At 37.2% G+C, this 25551-nt stretch overlaps 1 protein-coding gene across 4 annotated transcripts in view; it reads left to right on the top strand.

Moving 5' to 3' along the window:
• Window positions 1-24330, top strand: part of SETH5 (transducin family protein / WD-40 repeat family protein) — a 36290-nt gene extending 11960 nt beyond the window's left edge. For 2 of the 4 annotated variants that reach the window (XM_010253227.3, XM_088902060.1), the window contains exons 7-19: window positions 1258-1322; window positions 1415-1516; window positions 1630-1772; window positions 2233-2288; window positions 5353-6020; window positions 6202-6392; window positions 6488-6794; window positions 7425-7712; window positions 7805-7914; window positions 22328-22661; window positions 23146-23559; window positions 23653-23893; window positions 24001-24330. In XM_010253227.3, the coding sequence (XP_010251529.1) occupies window positions 1258-1322; window positions 1415-1516; window positions 1630-1772; window positions 2233-2288; window positions 5353-6020; window positions 6202-6392; window positions 6488-6794; window positions 7425-7712; window positions 7805-7914; window positions 22328-22661; window positions 23146-23559; window positions 23653-23893; window positions 24001-24020 (2939 nt within the window). In that variant the 3' untranslated portion in view covers window positions 24021-24330. Of the gene's footprint in view, window positions 1-1257; window positions 1323-1414; window positions 1517-1629; window positions 1773-2232; window positions 2289-5352; window positions 6021-6201; window positions 6393-6487; window positions 6795-7424; window positions 7713-7804; window positions 7915-22327; window positions 22662-23145; window positions 23560-23652; window positions 23894-23995 lie in introns of all 4 variants that reach the window. The other 2 variants (XM_010253218.3, XM_088902059.1) reach the window with 1 other exon arrangement.
• Window positions 24331-25551: the final 1221 nt, after the last annotated feature.

Below are 25551 nucleotides of genomic sequence, written 5' to 3'. Positions count from 1 at the left end.
TGTGGCTCCGTGCTTTCTTGAATGACATTAGTCTTTCTTATTCTTCTCCTATCCCTTTCTAAGCAGATAATACGGTGCAATCAAGATTGCCTTAAACCCAGTATTATATGAAAGAACAAAACGTATTGAGGTTGATTGCCACTTCATTAGGGATCTTTACCTTGTAGGCCATATTATCCTTCCTCATGCGTCTTTTGGTCTTCAATTGGTTGATTTCATTATGAAAGCTCTGACACATGCTCGCCATCAATTTCTCAATGACAAACTAATGCTTATTTCCCGACATTAGTTTGAGGGGGGATTTAGAGATATGGGGTGATGGGACCATGTTTATATTGTATATTGCTTGTATCTTATCTTGTTGTATTTTCTCCTTTTCTCCTTGCTTCTATTTGTATTTCTCTTGTTTGTGAGGGACATAACCTCCTTTCACACTATTTTGAGTTAATATAATTTGTTCTTTTTTGGACAGGTGAAGTTACACATCCGATTCAACTATGTGTCATTTGAACTGCTCTAACATGGATAAGCACAGGGAAGATGGACAAAATTATACTATAGTCAATAGGGCTATGCAATTTGACCTAGAAAGGTTTCCTGGGTCAAAATTTCTGATAAATGCAGAAATCTCTGGTGATGAATAGTGAGAATTGCCAAAAAAACTTGGAATTTGTTTGCAAGAAGAGGGTGGGGGGAGGGTTCAAACAGTCAAGAGGGAGTAATGATGGGGATGACTAAGGGTTTCAATTAGAAAAAGAAGTTAAAGTAGGGGTGTGGCTTAAGGAAGGACAAACTGTGTCAATGAAAGCAATGTGATGGATTCTTCCATGAGAGTTAGAATCCCTATTTGTGGGTTGGACCACTTTTATAAAAATCCTAAGTGGATTGATCATGTATGCAATCTCTCAAAATGAAGTTCTCTTAACATAAATGATAGTTGGGGCGTACTATCACATTAGGCAGAACTGAAGAATACACTTGGGGGGGGGGGGTGGAGCTTGTCCATTGTAAATAAATTAGGGTCGAGCCTATCCATTGTAAACTTATTCCTGTAGAGTTCAGCAAGAGAATTTTGCAATCTTTTAATGTTTTTTTATATGTATTAATGTTTCATATATACTCATATTTTAAGCATACTTTATGTTGGAACAGCTAATGTATTAGATACAACTATATCATCTAGATCATATTACATAATTGCCTATGGTTCTAAAATACTTAATTTTTTGTCTGCTTATGACCTTTCAATGGCACTAGGTACATTTTTGGAGCTCTTGGAGCCATATATATTGAAGGATATGCTTGGGTGTCTACCTCCTGAGGTATAGCTTATGGTTAGTTAGTTGCCTTGATGGCAGGTAAATTGGAATACAATAATCTCTTATACTCTTTTGTGTTTTAATTTATTTTGTAGATTATGCAAGCATTGGTAGAGCACTACAGTGAAAAAGGATGGTTGCAACGAGTTGAACAATGTGTTCTTCATATGGACATTTCTTCCTTGGACTTCAATCAAGTGCTCTTTCTTTCCTCTGTTTTAGGAAGTAGGATGTTGAGTGACAATTGATTGCTTGGCCCTCTTCTCTGGTGTTTTTTTTTTCCTTCTCATCTATTTGTTTTATCTTGTAGGTAGTTAGGTTATGCCAGGAGCATGGATTATACGGTGCCTTAATATATCTTTTCAATCGAGGTTTAGATGATTTCAAGGCACCTTTGGAGGAGCTCTTGCAGGTTCTGCGAAATAGCCAAGGGGATGATGCAGTTGCTATTGGGTATGCAGCTTAAATCTGTTGCATATCTACAAGAAACAGTAGATTTTGGCATTGAGCACTATATTATTTTCCCCTATTTTTCTCCTCTTAAATCTTATGCTTTTATCATGTCAATATTTCTTCTTGATGCATGGTGCTTGAATCTGAAACAGGTAATTGGTTTTTTTTTGTTTGATGGTGTTCCATTTTTTTCTCTTTTTTGTTGAACCTTTTTTTTCTTCTTGACCTTTTTCAAACACTTTCATTGCTGTAAATAACTAAAAAATGGGTATCATGGAAATTTATTTAGGGGCTGCATTGATTTTATATATCACTTGGATAGCAAGATTTTACCGTAACTACAATAAATGGACTTGTTATTTCTACTTTTCATACTTATTTTAATTTCATTTTTCATAATGTTGATTTTCTATTGCACTCCTTAAAGTGTTTTTTTTTTTGTTTTTGAATTTGTAAGCAGGTACCGAATTCTTGTTTATCTGAAGTATTGCTTTTCGGGTCTTGCTTTTCCTCCAGGTATGCAAGGGATTATAATTAGTAAAGTTTGTGGAAGTAAAGTTCTGCTTTATTTGCATATGAAAATGGGAAATAATACTTTATTTATTTTCATCTTTCCAATTTTTCAGAAGGAAATCTTGGCAATATGCTCCTAGAGGTTCTTATTCAATAATGTGGATAAGTGGATGTTCAGTTCCTTTACTTTAACTGTATTGTTTTTCTCATCCTAAAAACAAGGGTAACACCTATTAAAATACATTAATCTTTGTCAGACTTTAAAGGGTGGTGCTTGTCCAAGTTATTCCATTTGGGTGGTTATGGTGTTTTCATTAAAAAGAAAATTGACCACAACATTGCTCACCTCCTGATATATGTGCAATAATTGGAGCCTGAAAAGCAATTAACCTTATATTTTCAATCATGGATCTGATTTTCCACAATGTGCATACTGCATCTGGGGTTACCTCCACCACCTCTTTTAGAATTTCTCCAAGAATGATTCTTTGACCTTGAATTGGTTCTGAATTGAGTATTGTGTTCTGAGCTGCTCAACATTCTTCCATCCCGATTACTGATGCTTTACAAATGGTGATTTGACTCGTTATTATGTAGAATTCCTCCTATGAGGCAGCATTGTCTTCTTTTACCAGAAGCATGGGTTGTAAAATAGGTATTTTTTGGTACATCTTGTAAATTGACTCATTTTCAAGGAAAAGCCAGTTTTAGGGTTTCAGAGTCCAAGTTCTGATCCCTTGTTTTCAAGATTATTTTTGAGAAGTCATAAAGGGTTCTTTACATGAAGATGTAATGAGCTGCTGTTCTTCACATGAGAAGTCATAATGGCCTTGAATAGAACTAGGCCGAATGTTTCCTTGTTTTTATCAGCTCTTCCAAATCCTGAGGCTCCTAGTGGCTTTTTTTTTTTGTTTTTGATAATAAAGATAAAGTTTTATTAAAGTATTAAAGAGTATTACACGGAGATGGGTAATAAGATAGCATTTCCTAGCAGCTATCATATCACTACTCAAAAACCTCTCCCCAATAAAAAAATCACCACTCAATTTTTACTCCACCTTGCCGAACACATAAACTCAACTCCTTTTTCCCACAACACCTGAAATGTTTAACTTCCTACAGGCCCCCCAAACTGCATGATGCTCTCTTTAGTATAAGTGCATAACACCACCCAATCCTATTCACTATCACATGACAATCAATTCCTAACTTGGTCCCTCAAATCTCTCTAGTATCCAATACCCCAAATTCCAAGCTTCCCCAAACTTCTGATCAAGGTTTAAAATGTCAGTGCGGTGGAAATGTCGGTCGTCCAAATGTAGGAAACATGTTGGAAATGTCAGAAATATCGTTGGAAATATTGTAAAATTATAGGCATGGTAGAAACATTGTAAAATATGCAAAAATATAAATGATGTTTTATGAAATGATATAAGATGCATGGGCGTGCCTTTTTAAATTATTATCCTGTTCCAAATCATTAAACAAAGCTAAGAAGCTAAGGTTATAGAGAAAGGAATATGTTTGGAGGGTTGTCCTTTAAACCTTAAGATTCAAGATTTCATGATAGAATGAGTTAAAGCAACATTTAAGCTCATAAAAAATGTAAATGGTTGTAATAGATCAACCAAATAATCTATTACCCACACAAGGTGCCAGCCAGCTGGTTGTTAAGGTCTCCTGCTGGTCATAGTGGAGACTTGGGATCAAATCCCGCCTGCACTTGGGTTGGGGGATGGGCTACCCCCCATTGTGTAGCCCTTCAGAAGATACCAAAAAAAATCTATTACATAAAAAAAAACTAATATTTAACTTCATGTTTGAAATGACAAATGAATGTTGTGCTGGCTCAAAGTGGTATCATGTAAGTTAGGCAGGCAATAACATTGTTACTCCACATATCTCCAATATTGTCACCAACTTATGTTATAATTCTATCTATTATACTCTTTATAGTGCTGGTAGTGTTCATTGGGGAATACGTCGATTCCAGTAAAATTTTATTTTGCTACCTATGGAAGTTTAAATGGAAATATGTTGTGGAAACTATCTCCTGTACTCCACATAGTGCTAGTAGTGTTCATTGGGGAATACGTTGATTCCATTTCGTGTTGCTACCCATGCAAATGGAAATACGTTGTGGGAATTTTAGGGAATTTAGGGACATTTTAAACCATGCTCATACATACCAAGTGGGCCACCTTGCTTGCAATAAATTTTATCAGAATCTCCTTATCTTTGTTTTTGTTCCTTAAGAGTTATAACATTTCTTTCTTCCCAAATTGAGCAAAGGGCTACTATTCTCAAACATCTTTATGTTTGCAATCATCTACATAACAGCCCTTTCTTTGCTGAGACCTTGTGGCTGCCAGCTCGTGAGTGTCCATCTCACTCAAATAGAGGAAAAATGTTGCCAACTTGCCATATTCCCAAAGCATATGTGCTGGAGATTAAGAGTTGATGATTAGCCAAACCATGAGAGTTGTTGCAAAGAGAACAAATGCAAGGTGATAGCCACTTAGAGGCTATGTTAGTCATCTAGTAGTTGCGTAGTTATTCTTCATGTACTGCATCTGAATGATGCTTATGCATGTAAACAGAAATTCTCCTACTATTGGGGAACAAAATTGTCATTACCTTGACCAAGTTGTTAACTATATTATATTTAAGGCTGGTTACATCAAACATGTGAAGCTTAATGATTTGTGGTTATTGCTTAAAAATGATATCAAAACTAAGTTTGTCCATGGGATCTTCCCTAACCTTGCACAAGGTCAATTTATAGAATATATATATATATTCACAATGTTTGACTTTTACATGTTACTTAGTTCATATCAGAAATTGCAACATCAGAAGCTTTCCATGGCTTTATACTCGTAATCTTGTAATCAAATGATTAGAAAATACTCAGATGTGCTTTCTTGGTGGTTGAAATGAACCTGCATCACTCTAAAATGTTTTTGAGGTTTTGTCTTCTGTATAAATTGGAAACTCAGTACTTGTCTAGGAATACAATAAAACTCCTAAAGATAAGGCACTAAAGCATTAAATATATGCTTTGCAGGACATGGTTCCATTCCTCCCACCCGCCTACCATCACTTAGGGCAGAACTTATGCAATTCCTCATAGAGGATTCTAATGACTTGAATTCAGAAGTTGTAGCAGGCACAAAATCATCTACTGGAACTTGCCCAAATCTGTATCCTCTCTTATTGTTGGATACTGAAGCAACTTTACAAGTTATTAGTTGTGCTTTCTTGGAAGAAGAAGTTCCTAGATCTGACCATTCTTTCCATGGATCAGATACTAACTCGGAGGATGTCAAAGAAAATGATCCAAAGATAGAAAGTCTGGATTTAATGGTCCAAAACACAGTAGACACCCTTATTCATATTCTTGATTTGGAAATATCTGAAGTAGAAAGATCTTCTGGCATTGATGACACAGGTTACCCAGAAATATGGCCTTCAAAGAAGGATATGGCTCATCTGCTCGAGTTCATTGCTTACTTTGTTGCATGTAAACAGGCTACTGTTTCAAAAAGTGTACTGAGTCATATCTTAGAATACTTGACATCAGAGAGTAGTCTCTCACTGAGCGTTCACCATCAGAAAACTGAAACCTTGAAAAGAAGAGAGAAACATGTTATTGCTCTTTTGAAAGTGGTGCCTGAGACAAACTGGGATTCATCATATGTTTTACATCTCTGTGAGAAAGCAGAATTTCACCAGGTATATTTCTCCATGTCAAGTGTTAGTTTAACATTTTTTCACATAGTTTGCTAATACACTATCATTTTCAAATGCCTTAGAATTGTAAAAGATCCAATATTGTATTGTTTTTTACTCAGTGTCACTTCATGAGAATAATTCATCATCATTCTAAAAGATTGATTTATATGACAATATACAGGTATGTGGTTTAATACATGCTAGGAGAGGTCAGTATATTGCAGCTTTAGATAGCTATTTGAAAGATACTGATGAACCCATCCATGCCTTTTCTTTTATCAATGACATGTTACGACTGCTGAGGGATACTGAATCGACTCAATTTCAGTCGGCAGTAATCTCTCGAATTCCTGATCTGGTTAACTTGAGCAGGTGAATTCTGTGAGTGCTATTTCTTTTTATCCATTGTTATTCCATAACTTGTATCTTAACTCATAACATCACACTTTTCTTGTTGCCTATTGCAGAGAAGGAGCATTCTTTTTGGTCATTGAACATTTCAATAAAGAATATCATCAAATCTTGGCTGGACTTCGATCTCATCCAAAAAGCCTGTTCCTTTATTTAAAAACAATCATTGAGATTCATTTGGCTGGCACACTCAACTTTTCTTCTTTGGAGAAAGGAGATAACCTAGATGTTTCATGTGGAAAAAGGTTGAAGGACCATACCAATGGACATGAGGCTTACTTGGCAAGGATTTCTGATTTCCCAAAGCTTCTACGTCAAAATCCAGTCCATGTGACTGATGAAATGATTGAACTTTATCTTGAGGTTAGCATTTCCTGAGTTGGGGATATGATTAACAATTGAATAGTTGTCTTATATGTATGGGATTTATATTTTGTTTTCAGGTACTTTAAATTGGAATTTGAATTCCTTATTATAATTGGGTTTGTTTGTCGTGATTGTCATTGTTAGTCTTCCCAACCCCAACTTTTGTTATGATCTATAATGGAATAACTCATGTTCTGCAGACAACTTAGTGTATCTTGTCTTCTTTGCCTCAGACTTCCAACTAGTCTTCTGCATATTTCATTCTGTTTTGGTTGATAAAAAAATTGAACTCTGTTCTGGATTACTAATTGTGTGGTTTGAACTTATTATTTTTGGTTCTTGGACTATATTATCTATCATAAGTATCTGCATCTATCATCAGATTGTTGTTTCTGGAAAATGGATTAAAATAGTGTAAATATCTGCTTAGTGGCTTGTCAGTATTGTGATGTTGCAATGTTGACTCATCTTATCTCATAGGATTCAATTGTTCAAATGGTTCTCCTGCCACTCTAATTTCTATGGTATTCCTGAGTTTCTTTTTCTTATCTTTTAATGCATCTGAGAACCGTGAATTATAAGTATAGCGTTACTGCTTTTCATATGCATGCATTTTGTCCTGTGCAGCTCTTATGCCAGTATGAACGCCAATCAGTTCTCAAATTTTTGGAGACTTTTGAAAGCTATAGGGTGGAACATTGTTTACGCCTATGCCAGGAATATGGGGTTATAGATGCTGCTGCTTTCTTGCTGGAAAGAGTTGGTGATGTTGGGAGTGCATTATTACTTACTCTTTCTGGCCTCAATGAAAAGTTTACCATACTAGATGCTGCTGTAGAAAGAATAATTTCTGATATACCTTTAAGTGGGACTACTGAGATAGAACAGCTCAACTCTGTTTTAAGGATGGAGGAGGTTTATAAACTTGACCTTTTATACTGGAAAGATTGGTTGTACTTTATGGGTGATTATCTAATCATGTTTCATGTATTGCCACTGTTATTCAGGTAGATGCCATACATGATATATTGCAAACTTCTATTGGGTTATGCCAACGGAATACCCAGCGGTTGGACCCTAACGAGTCAGAGTCTCTCTGGTTCCATCTACTTGATTCGTAAGTTTAATAGTTATCACCTGTGTGTCCTTTAATGTGCTTAATTTTCTATAGAAATTTAGCATCAATTGCATGTTTCATTAAGCATTTGATCATTGAATCACAACAGTTTTTTATTTTGTTAATTTTTTAGGATTATATCTTCTGATATTCTATATGAGCGATTTTGTACAAGCAATACGGAGTTTTCTAGTTGGATTGATTGGTTATCCAGATCCTTTAGGAGTATTTCAAAATTTTCAACTTATATGATGAACTCTTTATGAATAGAGATCCTTATATGATAATTGCATGTTATTATTGACTCTTTTAAATTCCCTTTCTAAAAGAATCTGCCATCTGATGAGAATGCAGATTGCAGAGTATAGATTTGAGCTACTTGAAATTCTGAAATCATTTAAAAAATATTCAGCTTAAGCCAAAGTTGTTATTTAAGGAATTTTAAGAATTAATCACTCAATAGACGTTTAAGAAGTAAAAAACTAGATTTTGGGTTTAGTGACTCTAAACTTTGATGGGAGCTGTTTGGGAAACCCTGGCCCATCGGGCATTGGTGGGGTAATAAGGGAGGAGAATGGAAATATCATTATTCATTGCCATGTTCTCAGGCCCTACCCAGTATGGTGATGTGGTGAATTCAGAATTGAAGGCAGCAGTGTTTGGTGTTGAGAAAACTAAAGAGTTGGGGATTGACAGGTTGATTATTGAAGGGGACTCAAAAGTCGTTGTAAACTGGCTCAAAAAAGAGGAAGGAGCAATCTGGAGATTAAAGAAATGAATTCAGGCACTTTAAGCAGGCTTCTAAAGACATGGAAATTCACATAAGATGGATTAGGAGGTCAGCTAATAGCATAGCTGATGGTCTAGCTAAGCAAGGAGTCCATAGGCAATCTATGTTCTGGGCTACGTTGTAGCTAGTTGGATATCCCTCAGGTCCTTTTGGGGCTTGCTTGTAACTAATGAATTTCTTTGTTGGGTTAAGCTTGGGTCTGTATTGTAATTAGTGGGGTTTAGGTGGACTTTAAGTCTACTCACAACTTGTTGTACACATTCTGATGATCTAATGGATCTTTTTGTGTTGCTGATAAAAAAAAGTTGAATATGAGAAACATAAAGGTGAAAGATGACTCTCGAACAATAGTGGGCTTGCCGAGAAATGTTGGCAAGGAACTTGGCAATACCAGCACACCTTGAGGGAAATCAAGAATGAAGCAAAGGAGATGGTTATCTTGATTGGATGGGTATCTAGATCATCAAACTGCATGGCTGATGATTCATTTGCAAAACAAGGGGCAAGAAGGGAGGAAATGTACTGTGGGGGTTTCAAATGAAAATTGGTTGTAATAGATGTTAACAATGATAATTATCAGAAAAAAAGATGTAAACAATGATAGAGGGAGCCAGGGAAGGCAAAAAAGTACGAATTTACACTTATAAAATAATACAAATTTACAGTATCATTGTAAATTCTGCACATTTTTCCATAAAAAAGTAAATGTTACCAATTGAAGAAAGTACAAATTTACTTGGTTATTTTTTGGCATCTCAAGTCAACTCAGTGTTGAAAGCAAAAAGTAGATTGACTGGATATGTTATTATTAAGTGGTAAATAAAATAAATCTGTTGAATAGATGAAGATATCATCTGTAAGCATGAAATTGGCGAAGTGGGTTCAATACTTCATTTGAAGATCCATACTTGAGGTATGCTATGAAGAAGACCAGGCTGGTGTTTTCCTCCCCCATAAGTGCCTTCTTTTTAGGAGTATTCTCTTTGTTTGGATGTAGGTGGGTCCTCCAGATAATGTGGACAGGGTATTTGAAGATTCATTAATTTAACTACCAAAAGCAAGTGGAAGAATCTTATGAAAGTGTTCTAAGGTGGCTGTAATTTGGGTGTAGGAAGAAAATGCAAGAATATTCTTGGAACAATCCTACTCAAAGGAGGCACTAATGGAAAATGTCATGGTCCAAGTGGTTGATAGATAAAAAACTTTTTTTTGTTTGAAGATAAATAAAAAATAAAATTTATTCAAGAAAAAAAGGTACAGAAGAGGTGATGAGAAATCACCCGACCCATAAAAAACTTTGCCCTTCTTTGCTGTTTTCCTCTTGAGGTCATTGTGAGGGGTTTGCATCAAATAACTAATTCTACATCTGCAAGAATAGCTACAAATTATCTTTAGCAGTGGCTGTCTCAAATCAGCTCAAATTGAATGTTGTTAGTTACAGCCTTACAGGAAGAGTTGGAAGAGTGGGCATTGGTAATTGGTGGGGTAAAGGGATGCATATTGGTTTATTGTTGCATTATACTCGGGCCCAATAGGATGCGGTGAGGCTTTGAAAGCTGAGCTGATGGCTTTACTTTATGTTTTCAGGTTGGCAGGTTTCTTAACTTTGGCAATTTTTTGGCATAAGGAATTCTGCATTATAGTGAGCTGTTTATTGAATTGTGATCAAGGATCGTGAAGGTACTAGAACTAAGAGTGATAAAGAGTCTGGTAAGGGAATTGAGGGTGATTATGCAGATATTAGTAAGCTGATCACAAGGATGAAGAGTGGAGAAAGATAGAGTGGTGATTATGCATTTGAAATTTGTAGATGATATCATTTTGTTCTGTTTTGGAGAAGATCAATGGATTAGGAATTTGAGACTTGTGCAACTCTTTGAACAGATTTCAAACTTGAAAATTAATCTTGACAATGGTTGTATTGCGGGAATCAATCTAGATGAGAGGGTATTAAGGGAGTATGCAAGTATCATAGAGTGCTCAATCTTCACTTGGCCAATGAAATATCTTGGATTGCCACTAGGGGTGAACCCTAGGGATCACTCTTTTTGAAGCCCGGTATTAGAGAGATTTTCTAAGAGATAACTTGTGTTGAAGAGAAGGTACATATTCTTGGGGCGGGGGGGGGGGGGGGGTGGTGCAGAATAACTTTGATTAAGGCCACCTTGTCTAAACTTCCTGTTTATTTTTTGTTGATGTTTAAGATTTCTCAAAAAGTGGGCAAGGAGATTGAAAAAAACTGAGGGACTTTTTTATGGGTCCTAAGAGATGTGAAAAAGGTCCACCTATTCAAATGGGATGTGGTTTGTAAAAATAAAGGTCAAGGTGTGTTAAGAGTTGGAAAGATTGAGAAGGGAATTGTGACACTTTTGGGTAAGTGATTATGGAGATTGCCTAGGGAGAAAGATAGGCTTTATCATAAAGTGACTCCTTTAGTAGTCACGTGAGTGTTGAGATGAAGGGTGCGGTGGCAGACAATAGCAAGAGTGTATCTTAGTCCTCAAACCAGACTCAGACATTGGGAGAGTTGAGGAAATCGACTAACCAATCGTTACAATGGATTCCTAGACAAAAAAAATCCAAATTTCTTGCTGATCAAAAAAAAAAAAAAGAAAGAGGATAGAGATAAGTTATGGGTTAAGGTAGTCTTGAGTATTCATGGGCAAGCGGCTGATGGGTGGGATGTGGGAGTTTTGGCAAGGGCTACAAGAGCTTCTTCTTGGAGATCCATTCATGTCATCCTACTTCCCTTCTTGCTTTTATCAGGTATGGCATTTGTTTTGGGAATTCTGTAAAATTTTGAGAACATTTTTGGGTGGGAGATGTGCCTTTGAAAGAACATTTACTTCCTTGTTTCCCTTTCCTTGTTTAAGAAGGACTAGGAGGCAGTTCCAACCTTTTTGGTCTCATCTGACTCTAGTTTTAGGTATGATTGGGATTTTGGATTTAGAAGGGGTCTCAGGGATTCGGAAGCTGAGAATGCATCGGCTTTGATTCAGATTTTGAGTGGGGTGATTATTGATCCCTTGGGGAGGATAGTAGGATTCGGACCTTAAATTCTTTTGGTGTGTTTTCTTGTGCATCTTTTTTCAAAGCTCTAGTGCAGTCCCTTGATAGTGTTGGACAAGATTTTCCTATATTGGAGGTTTGGGGTAAACTGATTTCTCCCAGTGTTGGAGCTCTGTTGGGAAGTTGTCTTGGAAAGGTGCAACACGATTTTCTCCAAAGAAAGAGATCAACTTGGTGCTTATCCCCCAATTGGTGTATCCTCTCTAAAGCTAATAGTGAGAGCTACTACCACTTATTAATCTCCTACCCTTTTAGTTCAGTTATTTGGAATTGGTTTCTCTCTTTGTTTGGTTGTAGTTGGACATTCCTGCCAAGTGTACAAGGTCTGTTTACTTCTTCCTTTGTTAGGTGGCATGAGAGAGGGGCAGAATAATATGGAGGTGTGTTAGAGCTGCCATCTGTTGGACAATTTGGGAAAAAAGGAACTCATGCATATTTTCTAGAAAGGAGAGGAGCGAGGACATAATTGAAGTAGTCAGTATTAGTGTCCATTGTGGTTTCCACCAGCTTCTTATTTTATTAAGTTGAACTTTGATGGAAGTAGTGAATGTAATCTGAGACCCTCAGGCATTGGAGGAACATTCAGAGATGAGGAAGGGAAGGCTATGCAATGTTTTCAGGTCCAATTGGTGTAGGGCATTTACTTAGAGTTGAATATCATAAATTTAATTGTTGAAGGAGACTCAAAAGTGGTTATAGGTTGGTTGCAAAAGGAGGAAATTGTATTATGGAAGTTTTCCAATGAAAAAGAAAGTTCAAATTGGCTATCTCAGAATCTAGAGATTCAGCTGCAGTGGGTTAAAAGAAGTGCTAACTCTTTTGCGGATGCTCTTGCTAAACAAGGGGTGTGAAGGGATCAAATATTCTTGGCTGTATTGTGATTCTGTTTTTTGTTTTTCCTGGGGAGGGTTAGGGGATTTTACTCCTCCCCTTGCTTCTTCTATACCTTTTCTATTAATTCTTTAATAAAAGTTTCCATTATTGATAAAAGAAAGTGATTCACAACATTTAATTGGACAGGTGGGATGCTAAGTTGCCGCTAGGGCTACAAGGAGAATCCCTTGGAAATCCATCAATGCAATTCTTCCTTAGTTCCTTCCTTTTAAGTTATGATGTTTGCTTAGGCAATCAAATGAAATTTTGGGAACATATTTGGTTGGGTCAAACCCCTTTGAAAGATCAATTTCCTACTTTATTTTCTCTTTCCTCCTAAAGAGGGGACCTGGTAGCAAAATTCATTATTCCTTCAAATTCAAGAAATGGATTTGTCTGGGATCTAAGTTTTAGGAGATGACTAATGGACCATGCTTGGTTGATCAAACCTTCTTAATGATATGTTCTTGGTTCCTCTTAAATATGATGGTTGAATTTGGACCTTGTCCCCCTTGCTTCCTTCTTCAAGGCTCTAGAGAACCCTTTGCCTTCATTGCAACCTTTTCCTATTAAAGAGATATGGGGGAGATTGATTCCACCTAGGCTAGGAGCTTTTCTGTGGGAGACTTTTGATGAGAAAATCAACACCTTATTCTTGCTTATCTCCTCATTGGTGCATCCTTTGCAAGTAAAATGGTGAATCTTCCTTTCTTTTACCAATCTCCTGTCCTTTTTCTACTAGCATTCTTGGTTTAAAATTTTCCTAATTTCCCTAATATTTCCAGGACATATTTCCATTTCCATGGTTAGCGGCACAAAATTTTATCGAAACCGACATATTCCCCAATGAACACTACCAACACCATGTTGAATACAAGAGATAGTTTCCACGACATATTTCCATTTCCACTTCCATGGTTAGCGGCATGGAATTTTATTGGAATTGACATATTTCCCAGTAAGCACTACCAACACTATGTGGAGTGCAAAATATAGTATTATAACATATGTTGGCGATAATATTGTAGATATGTGGAATGACAATGTCATTGCCTGCTAATTTACATGGTTACCACTTTGAGCTAGCTCAATATTCATTTCAACATGAAGTTAAATATTAGTTTTTGTTTGTGTAATAGATTATTTGGTTGATCTATTACAACCATTTAAATTTTCTCTGAGTTTAAATTTTGCTTTAACCTATTCTATCATGAAACTTTGAATCTTAAGGTTTACAGGGAAAATTCAGAACGTATGATTTTTATCTATAACTTTAGTTTCTAAACTTTGTTTAATGATTTGAAACAAGATAATAATTTAAAAAGGTGTGCCTATGCTTCTTTTATATTTTCATAAAACATCATTCTATACAATATTTTTGACATTTCCAACATTTTCGACATGTTTCTTATATTTGACCAAGATTTCCATTGATACTGACATTTTAAACCTAAGCATTTGGGATTGGTTTCTTGCTCTATTTGGTTATAGGTGATTCTCCAACCAGTATGTAAGCTTCTTTGATCCCAACTCATTGCATGGTCAAAGAAGAGAGGAAGACTTATGTGGAGAAGTGTAAGGGCTGCAATTTGGACAATTTGGGAAGAGAGAAATGCAAGTATCTTTAATTAAAAAGAGAGAAGTAAGTCTTGATTAAAGGTATAAGAGTTGCAAATTGGATAAAAAATCATGATTTGTTCATGGAAATTCCAATGAATGATATCTTGAGCAAGTTGCTACAACATCATCAAAGAAACTCAAAATCATAGATCATGGACACCATCTGCTGTTGGATTTCTAAAATTAAACTTTGATGGGAGTAGTAGAGGAGACTTGGGTCCTTCAAGTATTGGTGGTATTTTCAGAAATGTGTTTAGATCATGTGGTGGCTTTATTTTTAGGACCGATTGGTTTGGTGGCTTCCTATAGGGTGAAAGGTAGTGATGGAAGGAATTCAAAAAGTGAAGGATATGAATGTGCACAAGTTTATCGTTGAAGGAGATTCAAAGAAGGGTTAATATTGAAATTGATGGCTAAAAATATGGTATACAAGATAGGTAAATAATAGAAGTGGCTTTCGGTATCACCTATTTTAATTACTTATTCAAATAAGTACTTAAAGTGGTGGGACCACACAATAAGTGGCAAATAAGTACTTATTCATGTTTGGCAAAAAAAATCAGGAATAAGTACTTATTTTGAGAATAAATGCTTAAAAAATAAGCTGACCTGGGTCTGCTTATTTTAAGTGCTTATAAAATACATACTTATTTCATTTTTTGGGGACAAAACTGTCCCAAAAATATTTGAAATATCCACATTGCCCCTCTCTATTGTGAAGATGATAGGACCCTATCGTCTTCTCCATTTTTGGGAACTAGAGGCGGCAATGGTGAACCGAGGTGGATGCGTGAGCAACCAACGAGGATTTCATGGTTCATGCAAGTGAAATCCCCCCTTTTTTTTCTTGATTTCTCTCCGTTTTTGGGCTGTGATTCTGCTGTGGTGGGTTTTAAGCCATTTTCTCCTAGATCTGTGTTTGGGAAAGAAACACAACTAGTTGGTGGAAACCTCTTTGTTGGTGAGTTCGAAGCCCTTTTTTTCTTATTTTTCCTTTTTTTACATATATATGATTGCTTATATACTATTCGTAGCATTTTGTTTTTATGAAAATGTTAAAAATCCGATTTATGCAAGTAGAAATGGTTATGGAGATTTCCATTGGAAAGAGACAAGTTGTGGACAAAGATTGTGGCTAGCATACATGGGTTGGAAAACAATGGTTGGGAACTTGGAATCTTGGCAAGGACTACATCCGCCTCTCCTTGGTCAGCCATACACAATCTACTTCCAGTTTTTTCCCCTTGTATCAGGTATGGTCTTAACTCCGGTAATAAAATAAAATTTTGGGAACAACTTTGGGTCGGGGACTCATCTCTGATGGACCAATTTCCCTCTTTGTATGCTCTTTCTGATTTGAAAAATGAACCCATTTCTTCCTTCTTAAGCCCCTCATACTCTCCTTCAGGGTTTGGGTGGAACCTAGGTCTGAGAAGGGCAATTAGGGATGCAGACCTGGACTACCTTTTGTCTTTATTAGCTATCCTTGAAAATGTTTTCTTGGATCCCAATAAGGAGGACACCAGATTTTGGGTTCCCTCCTCTTCAGGTGTTTTCTCTTGTGCCTCATTTTTTGAGACTTTAATTCAGCCTTTTGATCCCATTAGGTTGTTTTTCCCGGTTAAAGAAATTTGGAGGAGACCCATTCCTCCTCGGGTTGGTAGTTTTTGCTAGGAAACTTTTCTGGAAAGAATTAACACAAATGACCTACTTTAGAAGAAGAGACCCAACTCTTGTTTACTTCCTAATAGATGTACTCTTTGTAAAGATGATGGGGAAACTGGTTACTTGTTCGGTTGCTAAATCAGTTTGGGAGTGGGTCTTTTCCCTTATTGGGTGTGTTTGGATACCCCTGGGAGTGTCCAAAGCTTGTTCTCTCCCTCCTTTTTTCAGATGACCGAAGAAGAGAGGGAAGACTATGTGGAGAAGCATTAGGGCTGCAGTGTGTTGGACTCTATGGGAAGAAAGAAACTCACGAATATTTTCAGATAAGGAAAGAACCATCGGAAACTTATTAGATTTAATTCTGTTAGGCACATTGGTTGAAAACTATGGAACTATTCTCAGATTATTCTGTGGCTGATTTGGTGGGAATTTGGAAGGAGATAGCTTCCTCTGTCCTCTGTAAGAGGAGCTGTAGTCCTTTGTGGTCCCCTCCTCCTTATGGGTTCATAAAACTGAATTTTGATGGCAGCTGTTTAAGGAACCCAGGGCCTTCTGGGATTGGGGGAGTATTTAGGAATGAGGTGGGGGCTATTATTGCTATGTTTTCAGGCCCAATTGGGGAAGGAGACTCTCTTAGGGCTGAGATCCTCACAGCTCAGGAAGGCATCCAAAGAGCAAGGGAACTGAACATTAGATGTTTGGTCCTTGAAGGTGACTCGGAGGTGGTGATTTTGTGGCTAAAAGGGGGAGATAGTGGCTTATGGAGTTATAACAATGAGAAGAATAAATTTAAATGTCTGAGTAGGGATATGGTGGTTCATTACAATTGGGTGAAGAGGACTGCTAATTCCTTTGCTGATGGGTTAGCAAAGCAAGGGGTGAATAGGGATTCAATTTTTTGGGCTAATTTTTGATTTTTTCCTTGTACTCTTTGATGGGGAGTTAAGTCTTTTTACCTCCCCTTTGTACCTAAGCTTCACATAGTTTCATATCTTTAATAAAGTTTATTGTTCTTGGTAAAAAAAAATTGTGGTTAACCTGCTAATATTTTCTTATTTTTCTTGTTTTATTACTGGTTAGTGCCACGGGTATATTTATAATTCTTCTTATATTTTATTATGTTTGCTGTCACTTACCTATAAATGCTATTGGGGACGCTGCCAGGCAAAGATTTTTGGTTCTCCAATTCTTCTTCCCTTCTCTTCTCTTCCCCTTTCATCTTTCTATGAATGTATATATATAGATATAGATAGATAGATAGATAAACAAGAAGTAAAGTATGATTTTCATTAGAGGAAAAGGAAAAAAAGAAACCTTGTACAGCTAGAGGCTGTAACAGGGAGAACCATACAAAAAGACTGAGCAACTATCCCGTTGGCATTTATGAAAAGATTTACTATAATCAAAAAGGGAATTAAATTCTGAGCTTTCTAAGTTAAACTGAGCTGATGACCAGGGAAACAATTTTCCCACAATTTTTTGCCAAATATCCTCCTCTTGATTGCCCTTGTTCTGGAAAATTCTGGAGTTTCTCTCCTGCCAAATAGACCACCACACAGCTCCAGGAATCATTTGCCAAATAACCTTTCCTCTTTTGTTCAGACCTTGTAAGTGCCACCCTTCCAAGAAACTTTCCACTGACACCAGACAGCAACCCTTGTAGGCAAACAAACTGTATACTTTCACCCAGATGCTATAAGAGAAATTACAATGTAAAAACAGGTGGTCAACAGTCTCCTCCTCTCTGTTACAATGAACACAATTTGAGGAATTGATTCCCACACCTCTCTTCAAAAGATTGCCCTTAGTCAGAATCTTATTGAATAGGCTGACCATAGGAAAAAAGCAATTTTTGAGGGGATTTGATTGCACCAGATTAGTTTCATAGGAAACTCCTGAACTTCTTCCCTAGTCAGCTTGGTATAGAAAGAACTGACAGAAAACTGCTTATCCTTCTCTGATTGGATCAAAATTAGTACTATAATGGTTTTGCAGCAGACAGAGCAAAGGGTTCAATTTCTCAGTCATTTAAAGCTCTTCTGAATAAGGGATTCCCAGCACAATTTCCACTGGAAAGCTGCAAATAGTCTGCTACTTTTTCTTCCTTATCAACTGCTACTGTGAACAGTTTTGGGAAATTGTCTTTCAATAAACTACCTCCACACCAGTAATACTTCCAAAATCTGATGCTGGTTCCTTTTCCCACTTGAAAACTGATTTCATTGCCGAACTGGGTATAGATTTTCTCTATCCCTTTCCATACTGAGCCACCGTATGAATGACTTGCTTCACCTGGTTCCCATCCCTCGTTCCTTAGACCATATTTTGCTTTAACAACCCTACTCCACAAGCTATTCTCCTGCTGCCCAAACCTCCAAAACCACTTGCCAAGAAGAGCAATATTTTGATCTCTCAGCTTTCTGATTCCTAAACCTCCATTTTTCTTGTGCCTGCAGACCCCTTCCCCAGCTTACTAAATGAATATTCTTATTGTTCTTCCAGCCTTTCCATAAGACTTCTCTCTCTCTCTCTCTTTTTTCAATCAAGGCTGCCATCCCCGCTGTCATTGAGTACATGGAGAGTAAATAGTTTGGGATTGAGGAAAGCACACTTTTAATTAAAGTGAGTTTACCCCCCTTTTGATAAATACTTGTACTTCCATGCAGCTGATTTCTTATCCACCCTATCTACTATAGGATCCCAAATAGATTTTGCATTGAATTTAGCTCCTAGAGGCATTCCCAAATATTTTATGTGCAGCTTACCCACCTTGAAACCCCGGCAGTCCACCCCAATTTGTAAGTCTTGAACCTCTCCTACTGCCACCAATTCACTTTTTATGGACATTCAGGTGCAGCCCTGAAACTGCCTCAAACCACCACAAGGTTGCTATTAAGAACTCTAATTGATCACTAGAAGCATTACAAAAGAACGGAGTATCATCCACAAACTGTAAGATAGGTATCTCTAGCTCTTCCTCCCCCACTGTAAAACCCTCCAAAAAACCACCCCTTGCTGCTGTCAAGATCAACTGACCTAAAGCTTCCATCACACAGAAGAATTACAAGGGAGACAAAGGGTTACCTTGTCTCAAACCCCTTGAGCTCTTGAATTGATTACAGGGCACACCATTCATTAACATAGAAAAAGGAGTGGTTACACAAACCTTCATCCAATTCCTCCATTTGGAGCTGAAATTTGTTCTCCCTAACATGTAGTCCAGAAATTCCTAATTGACATTGTCTTAAGCTTTTTCCAAATCCATTTTGCAAAACAATCCATCTCTTCCACTTCTGATCCGGGCATCTATTAACTTATTTGCTACCAGGATTCCATCCGACAGCTGTCTCCCATCGATGAAAGCCCCTTGGAAGTCTGAAATGATACTGCTCAAAACTGGTTTCACCCCTTTGGCCAAGATTTTGGATAAAATCTTGTAAACACTCCCAATAAGACTGATAGGATGATAACACCTCAAATCTTCAGTTCCTTTTTTCTTTGGTATTAGGGCTATGAAGGTAAAATTCAGGCTTTTCTTTCGAAAGCTGCTGAAGAGTGAAATTCTGTGAACACATTCATAATGTCTTCCGTGAGGAAACCCCAAAACCTCTTATAGAATTTCATTGATAGCCTTCCATACTTTTTGTTCAGTGAACAAACTTTCAAGTAATCTTGCCTATTCCTCAGATAAACCACTGAATGGTAGTCCATCCAGCTTTGGCCTCCTCTTCCAATCCTCTTAATACAGGTCAGAGAAAAATCGTTTTGCAGCCGCCTCTAAAGTTGCCTCATCTTCTACAACTTCCCCCTCCACGACCAGCTTTTTGATTGAATTCTCTCTTCTCCTTGCATTTTCCATTTTGTGAGAAAAACTGGTATCTTATCAGTTTTTTGGAATGGCATACTCTAGCAAAACAGGGAGTTGATAGGCCTACTTTATTTTGGGCAAAACTGTAACTGGCTGTATCAAACAGGGGTGTTTATCTATGTAATATGGGAGTTTTTGTAAAGTGGTGTACTCTGGAAGCGGAGTAGCAAAGTAACTGTAATCTGCTTTTAAATAAATAAATTCTACTTTACTGATAAAAAAATTTATATTTTACCACCCTCCTTCAGCCATTAGCACTTTGATATCTGCCACCATTTAATTTCCTCTTGGAATGATAATTTATCAAATTCCATTTTGGCCTTAGTTTTCCTTCTATTTTCTCTTGATAATGGGAATCCTCTTGCAATCTGTCCACTTCAACAATGATGTCGAAGCATTCTTTCTTGTTTAACTCCACCCTTCTCTGTGGGTGTTATCCAAGATGTTGAATTTGGGGAATTTTTAGGGTATCAATGAAGGACTAGGAATCAATGGCTAAGCCCTTCATCGATACCCTAAAAATTCCCCAAATTCAACATCTAGGAATCAATTGCAAGTCCCCTTTACTCAATGTCCCTAAGCCCTGATAATGCATACCTGTATGTGGCCATTCACTTGTCGAAACTACTGCTAGTGGCTGCTCCTCTGGGATCTCGTCCACATTTCAAGTACCGATTGGGGGACTCAAAGCTCTAAGGTCAGGTTCTAACGCTGTCGGTTGCCTTTGATCCGTTCCTGCCCCCATTGAAATACTGTCTACACCTCCCATGGGATATAAGCTCTGACGCATCTCTTGATCTCTAACTATGGACACTACTGTGTCCGCCATGTTAAGAGAAGGTGCTATGAAGGAGTCACTTCCCTTGTTGCGAAGCTAGCACTTCCTTCTGGTTTAGGTCTCTTTGGGTAATCAATGATTGTTCTAATTCAGAGAAAGTTATTCCATTCTGATTATTAATTATATGGGGTATGGACTAATTATTAATTACATAAACATACAGTATCGGTTTGGTTTGGTTCAGTTTTGGTTTTCATGTATGAAAACTGAAACCGAACTGAGTTGGTTTATTTTCTCATACAAACCGAAATCGACTGGTGGTTTTGAAAAACTGACCAACTCGGGTCGGGTCGGGCCGGTTTGGTTGGTTTGACATTTAATGCGAACACCCCTACTGCTATTGTGTGGCTGCATTGAATTGAGTAGCCATGACATGATTATGTAAGTTTCTGCATCCAATGGGGGTGACTAGGATCTTTGGCGTCAGGTTCTACTGAACTTTCTATCATATAACCTAATTTTCCATGCTCCCAATCCCAATTTTCATAAATTAAACCCATTTCAGATGGTACCATCTAGTCTTGGAGTGATTAGCCCTCCATTTTGGAGATCTCCAGCTCCCACCCAAAACCATCCTGGATGCTGTATTCTGTTTCCAATCATTTCTAGATATCTCCATCATGTACCAGAACAATGTATCACAACCAAAAAACAATCAGTAAGATCAATCAACAAGGAAGAGGTGCACCTAATTAGAAAACAACCTACCTTGGAGCTTTTCACAAGGTTGGGTTTAAAGAGAACCACCACTTGATCTTTGGAAAGGCTGCCAAACCACTCCAAAAGCAATCAATATTGACTAAATGAAATCCAAACAAGCCAAACTGACCAACCACCCTCAGTCCAATACGAGTTCACTACTACAGGGTTTCTTTTGTAATCCAAAAACAAGAGGTCAAGCAATCAATCTCTCCAAAAGTATTCAAAAGGGAATCTGCCCAGATCGATCTCAATGTGGATGTAAATGAATCCCAGAAAACCTTGAGCATCACACCCAAACCATAATAACCATCCTAACTGTAGCGAATAGTGATTAATAGGTCTTCTATGGCCTTTTCTAACTCTTGGCCTCTTCGGCACTTCTCCAAGATTTCCACTTGGGCGGCAATTTCTAGTTTTCGAAGAAATCACCAAAACCAGCCAAACAAGTTGAATCTTCCAGCATCCCCTCTATCTCATGTCGCCAGCTGGACTAAGACCACATGAGAAGAAGGTAGAAGAAAGAAAGGGGGAGAAGGGCAGGAGAGAGAAAGAAGGGGGAAGAATTAGGAGAAAACACAATCAGATTGTGGGGTTCTATTGAGTTCTCACTATGTTTTATACTTGATGTATAATAAGAGATGAAATTGCAAATACCCTTATTAGGGCAGCAGCCATAAAGGAATAAAAAATAAAGAGGCCCATTGGTCAAATACGAAACATAATAAGAGCCCATTAAACAAATATAAAAAAAGTACTATAAACAAGCCCAATAACTAAGAAAAGAATCATTATATCCATCCTGGCAACACTGAGGATGTTGAATTTCCATGTGCAAAGTCATGCAGTGTAGAACTGCACTAGTATTTACTGTTTTCAGATCAAGTAGTTTCTAGTCACTCGTTATTTGAATATCCACCTTATACATTCTATTACTAGTTGAATGTTTTACTTTTCCTTGTTGTCTTAATCATTTAAGTTTCTAATACAGGTTTTGTGAACCTCTGAAAGATTCCTATGATAGTCAAACAGCTTCTGAAGGAGGAAATCATGTCAGCATACTAGCAGCATCATTTGGTACAGCAGAGGATAAAGGAGCTTCCATGAATAAGTGGAGGATCTCAAATTCCCATAGAGGTGCTCATGTTTTACGAAGAGTCATTTCTCAGTTCATCAGGAAAATTGTTGAGGGAATGATTGGATATGTACGTCTTCCAACAATCATGACTAAACTTCTCTCTGATAATGGTGGCCAAGAGTTCGGCGATTTTAAGCTCACGATATTGGGAATGCTAGGAACATATGGCTTTGAGAGAAGAATTCTGGTGATTCTACTTACTATCTGCTTTTGTAATTGTTGGTACATGCCTGATCTGTTGTGTGCATATTCGTTCTGTTTGTTAAGACCATATTGCCACATTTTATCCTATAGTGGTAATGTGATATGCATGTTGGGCTGCCAGTTCAGTGGTTGAGGAGGTGGGTTGTCCACCACTGTGTGTTGCCATTTTCCTATTGTCAAACCTTAACTAGTAACAACTCTCTGATAACTAATTTTACCACCTATATGTTGAGTCATTGACTTCAAATTGATGATCCACTGTTGCTCACTTGTTCAAACTTTAGATAATACTGTTGTTCTAATTTATATGTGCACACTATTTTTTGTGGACCTTTGACTCTTATAAATAAACAGTCACCACACCATTGACTTTTCCTACTTGTGCAGGCAACACTACTTCAGAAAATTCAATGTTCTTTTGCTCTCTAGCACTGACCGAGTTTTTTTTCTTTTTTTTTGAATGTTAGGTCACTGCTAAATCCTTGATTGAGGATGATACCTTCTATACTATGAGCTTGCTCAAGAAAGGAGCTTCTCATGGCTATGCTCCACAGAGCCTATTATGTTGTTTGTGCAATTCTGTCCTTTCAAAAGAATCCTCTTCCTCAAGCATTCGAGTGTTCAATTGTGGCCATGCAACCCATCTCCAGTGCGAATTTCAGGAAAATGAAGCATTAGAAGTGGGCTCGTCAGTTGGATGCCCTGTTTGTATGCCTAAAAAGAAGAGCCGCCAATCAAGAAGTAAGTCGGTCCATGAAGATAGTGGACTGGTCAAGAGTTCTTTATCAAGAACTCAACATGCACGAGGGACTACAATTATTCAACATCCATATGAGCCTGAGGCACTAGAGAAGCCCTATGGGCTTCAGCAAATTTCACGGGTAAATAGGTTTCTGGTCATTTCTTAAGTTTTTATTTTCTTGACACTTTGAACCTATTAATTACTAAATTAGTTCTAAACCTGGATGTTGTAGTTCGAAATCTTGAATAATCTTCAGAAGGGCAAGAAATCTGTGCAGCTTGAGAACTTACCTCAGTTGAGACTTGTACCACCTGCAATTTATCATGAAAAGGTAAAGAAAGGCATGGATATTTTTGCAGGGGAAAGTAGCAGTACGCCTCCAAAAGGTGAAAAACCTAGTAAAAGCAAACAATTCAGGGAGTTGAAAATGAAAGGATCAACATTACGGTTCCCTTTGAGGTCAAATATATTTGGTGAGTAACCTTAGAATTCCCTAGTTAAAATGCTATAGTTCTTGAGTTCAAGCCATCTTAGATAATAAGTTAATTCTTTTTCATTTTTTTTCTTTTAATAAGTGCAGAGAAGAGGACAAAGCGGTAAAAGCGATCATCTAAAGACTAACCACAGGTAAATATGAAAAGTAATTTAGTGGTACGTGATATCCAGCGAACTGTCTATGTCCTGTGATAGTCTATCAGAGCCACACAACCACGTTTAACCATGTGTTTGCCCCTCTTCTGGGTCCTTTTTTGTTCTGTATACATGTATATTTTGTAGGTTTTCGGTTATTTATATTTTGGATGCCATGTTATTGCATCCTTTTTGTTATTTTGTGCTAATATTTGTCATAGATATAATTTTCTGTATTTATGCTAGATAACAAGGGAAAATAGAGGAAAATTTTGTAAAATCATTATTAACCTCAGGATTAAATGCAAAATTAGATTATGGGCAAATACCTTATAAACAAGAGGTTTTAAAATAAGACTAAGTCCCCCTTCGCTTTTCGGTAAGTTACTTACCCAGGTAAATGCAATTACATGGGTAAGTTTTTCCTAGAAACACTTACCTGGGTAAGTGTATTTATCCATGTTCTTTTATTTCTCAGGTAAAAAAAAGGAAATGACCATTTTAATCATAAAAATCCATTATTAAAAGGGGCATTTTTGTCCCATTCAAGTGTTGGAAACTTCCCCCCTGGTGGTAAAATTATTTATCCACAGATGTGTATCACTTACCCGGGTAAGTGATATCTAGGAAAATAAACTTTTCCTGGTCCTCACATTAATCTGAAAAAAAGAACATAGGATTCATGGTCAATGGGAATCAAAATTCTATTGACCAACTTTCCCTCTCTCAAAATCCAAAAAAAGAACACCCTTAAAAGTGAATATATACAACGTAATCTTAAGAGCAAATTTCTTAAATTACCCATACTGGTTAGCTAATTAACAAATTAGCTTGTCAAGATCCTAAGGGATAACTTCTACCTTCTGATATGACTTAATTTTCAGCAATTTGAAAAGAGTTGGAAGAGGACAAAGAGTAGAATCAAAGTATGAAGGAACTTCTAACTTCCATGAAGACTTATCACCCTCAATGAAAATGGAACTGTGAATGTGAAAGCTTACACACAATACAATTTCTTGCATCAAACTAAGGTCTTCTGGTGTAGCTACACATCGACCACAAACCTTAACCTTTGAAGAATTTACAAGAGGAATTATGATTCTAGTACCAAGAACAAAATCAATGTGATGCTGTATATCTCGTATGGGTGGGAGTTCATGTAGTAACTCATCTGGAACTGCATCATGGAACTCATCAAGTAGTCCCTGCATTTCCACTGGAATTTTATTTTCCTCTAGTGTTTCATTCATATTTTTTCCCTTCAACAAATGTACCTCGTGGGTATCTTTACATTCTTTCATAAATTCAGCATGATGATGGGTAATAGTAAGAAAATTTCTCTCATTGGCTTTTGGGGCCTTAGGAATATTCTCTTCAGCCATGGGTAACAAAGTGTAACGTATACCTTCTTTTTCAAGTTGGTAGGTATTCATCCTACCCATGTGCCTTGCATCTGTATCAAATTGCCAAGGCCTACCTAACAAAATATGGCAAGCATCCA

Source organism: Nelumbo nucifera, chromosome 3 (genome assembly GCF_055504915.1).
Source record: "Nelumbo nucifera cultivar China Antique chromosome 3, China Antique-T2T, whole genome shotgun sequence".
NCBI lineage: Eukaryota > Viridiplantae > Streptophyta > Magnoliopsida > Proteales > Nelumbonaceae > Nelumbo > Nelumbo nucifera.
The sequence above is the reverse complement of the archived record's forward strand: the minus strand, read 5'-3'. Positions and strand labels throughout refer to the sequence as shown.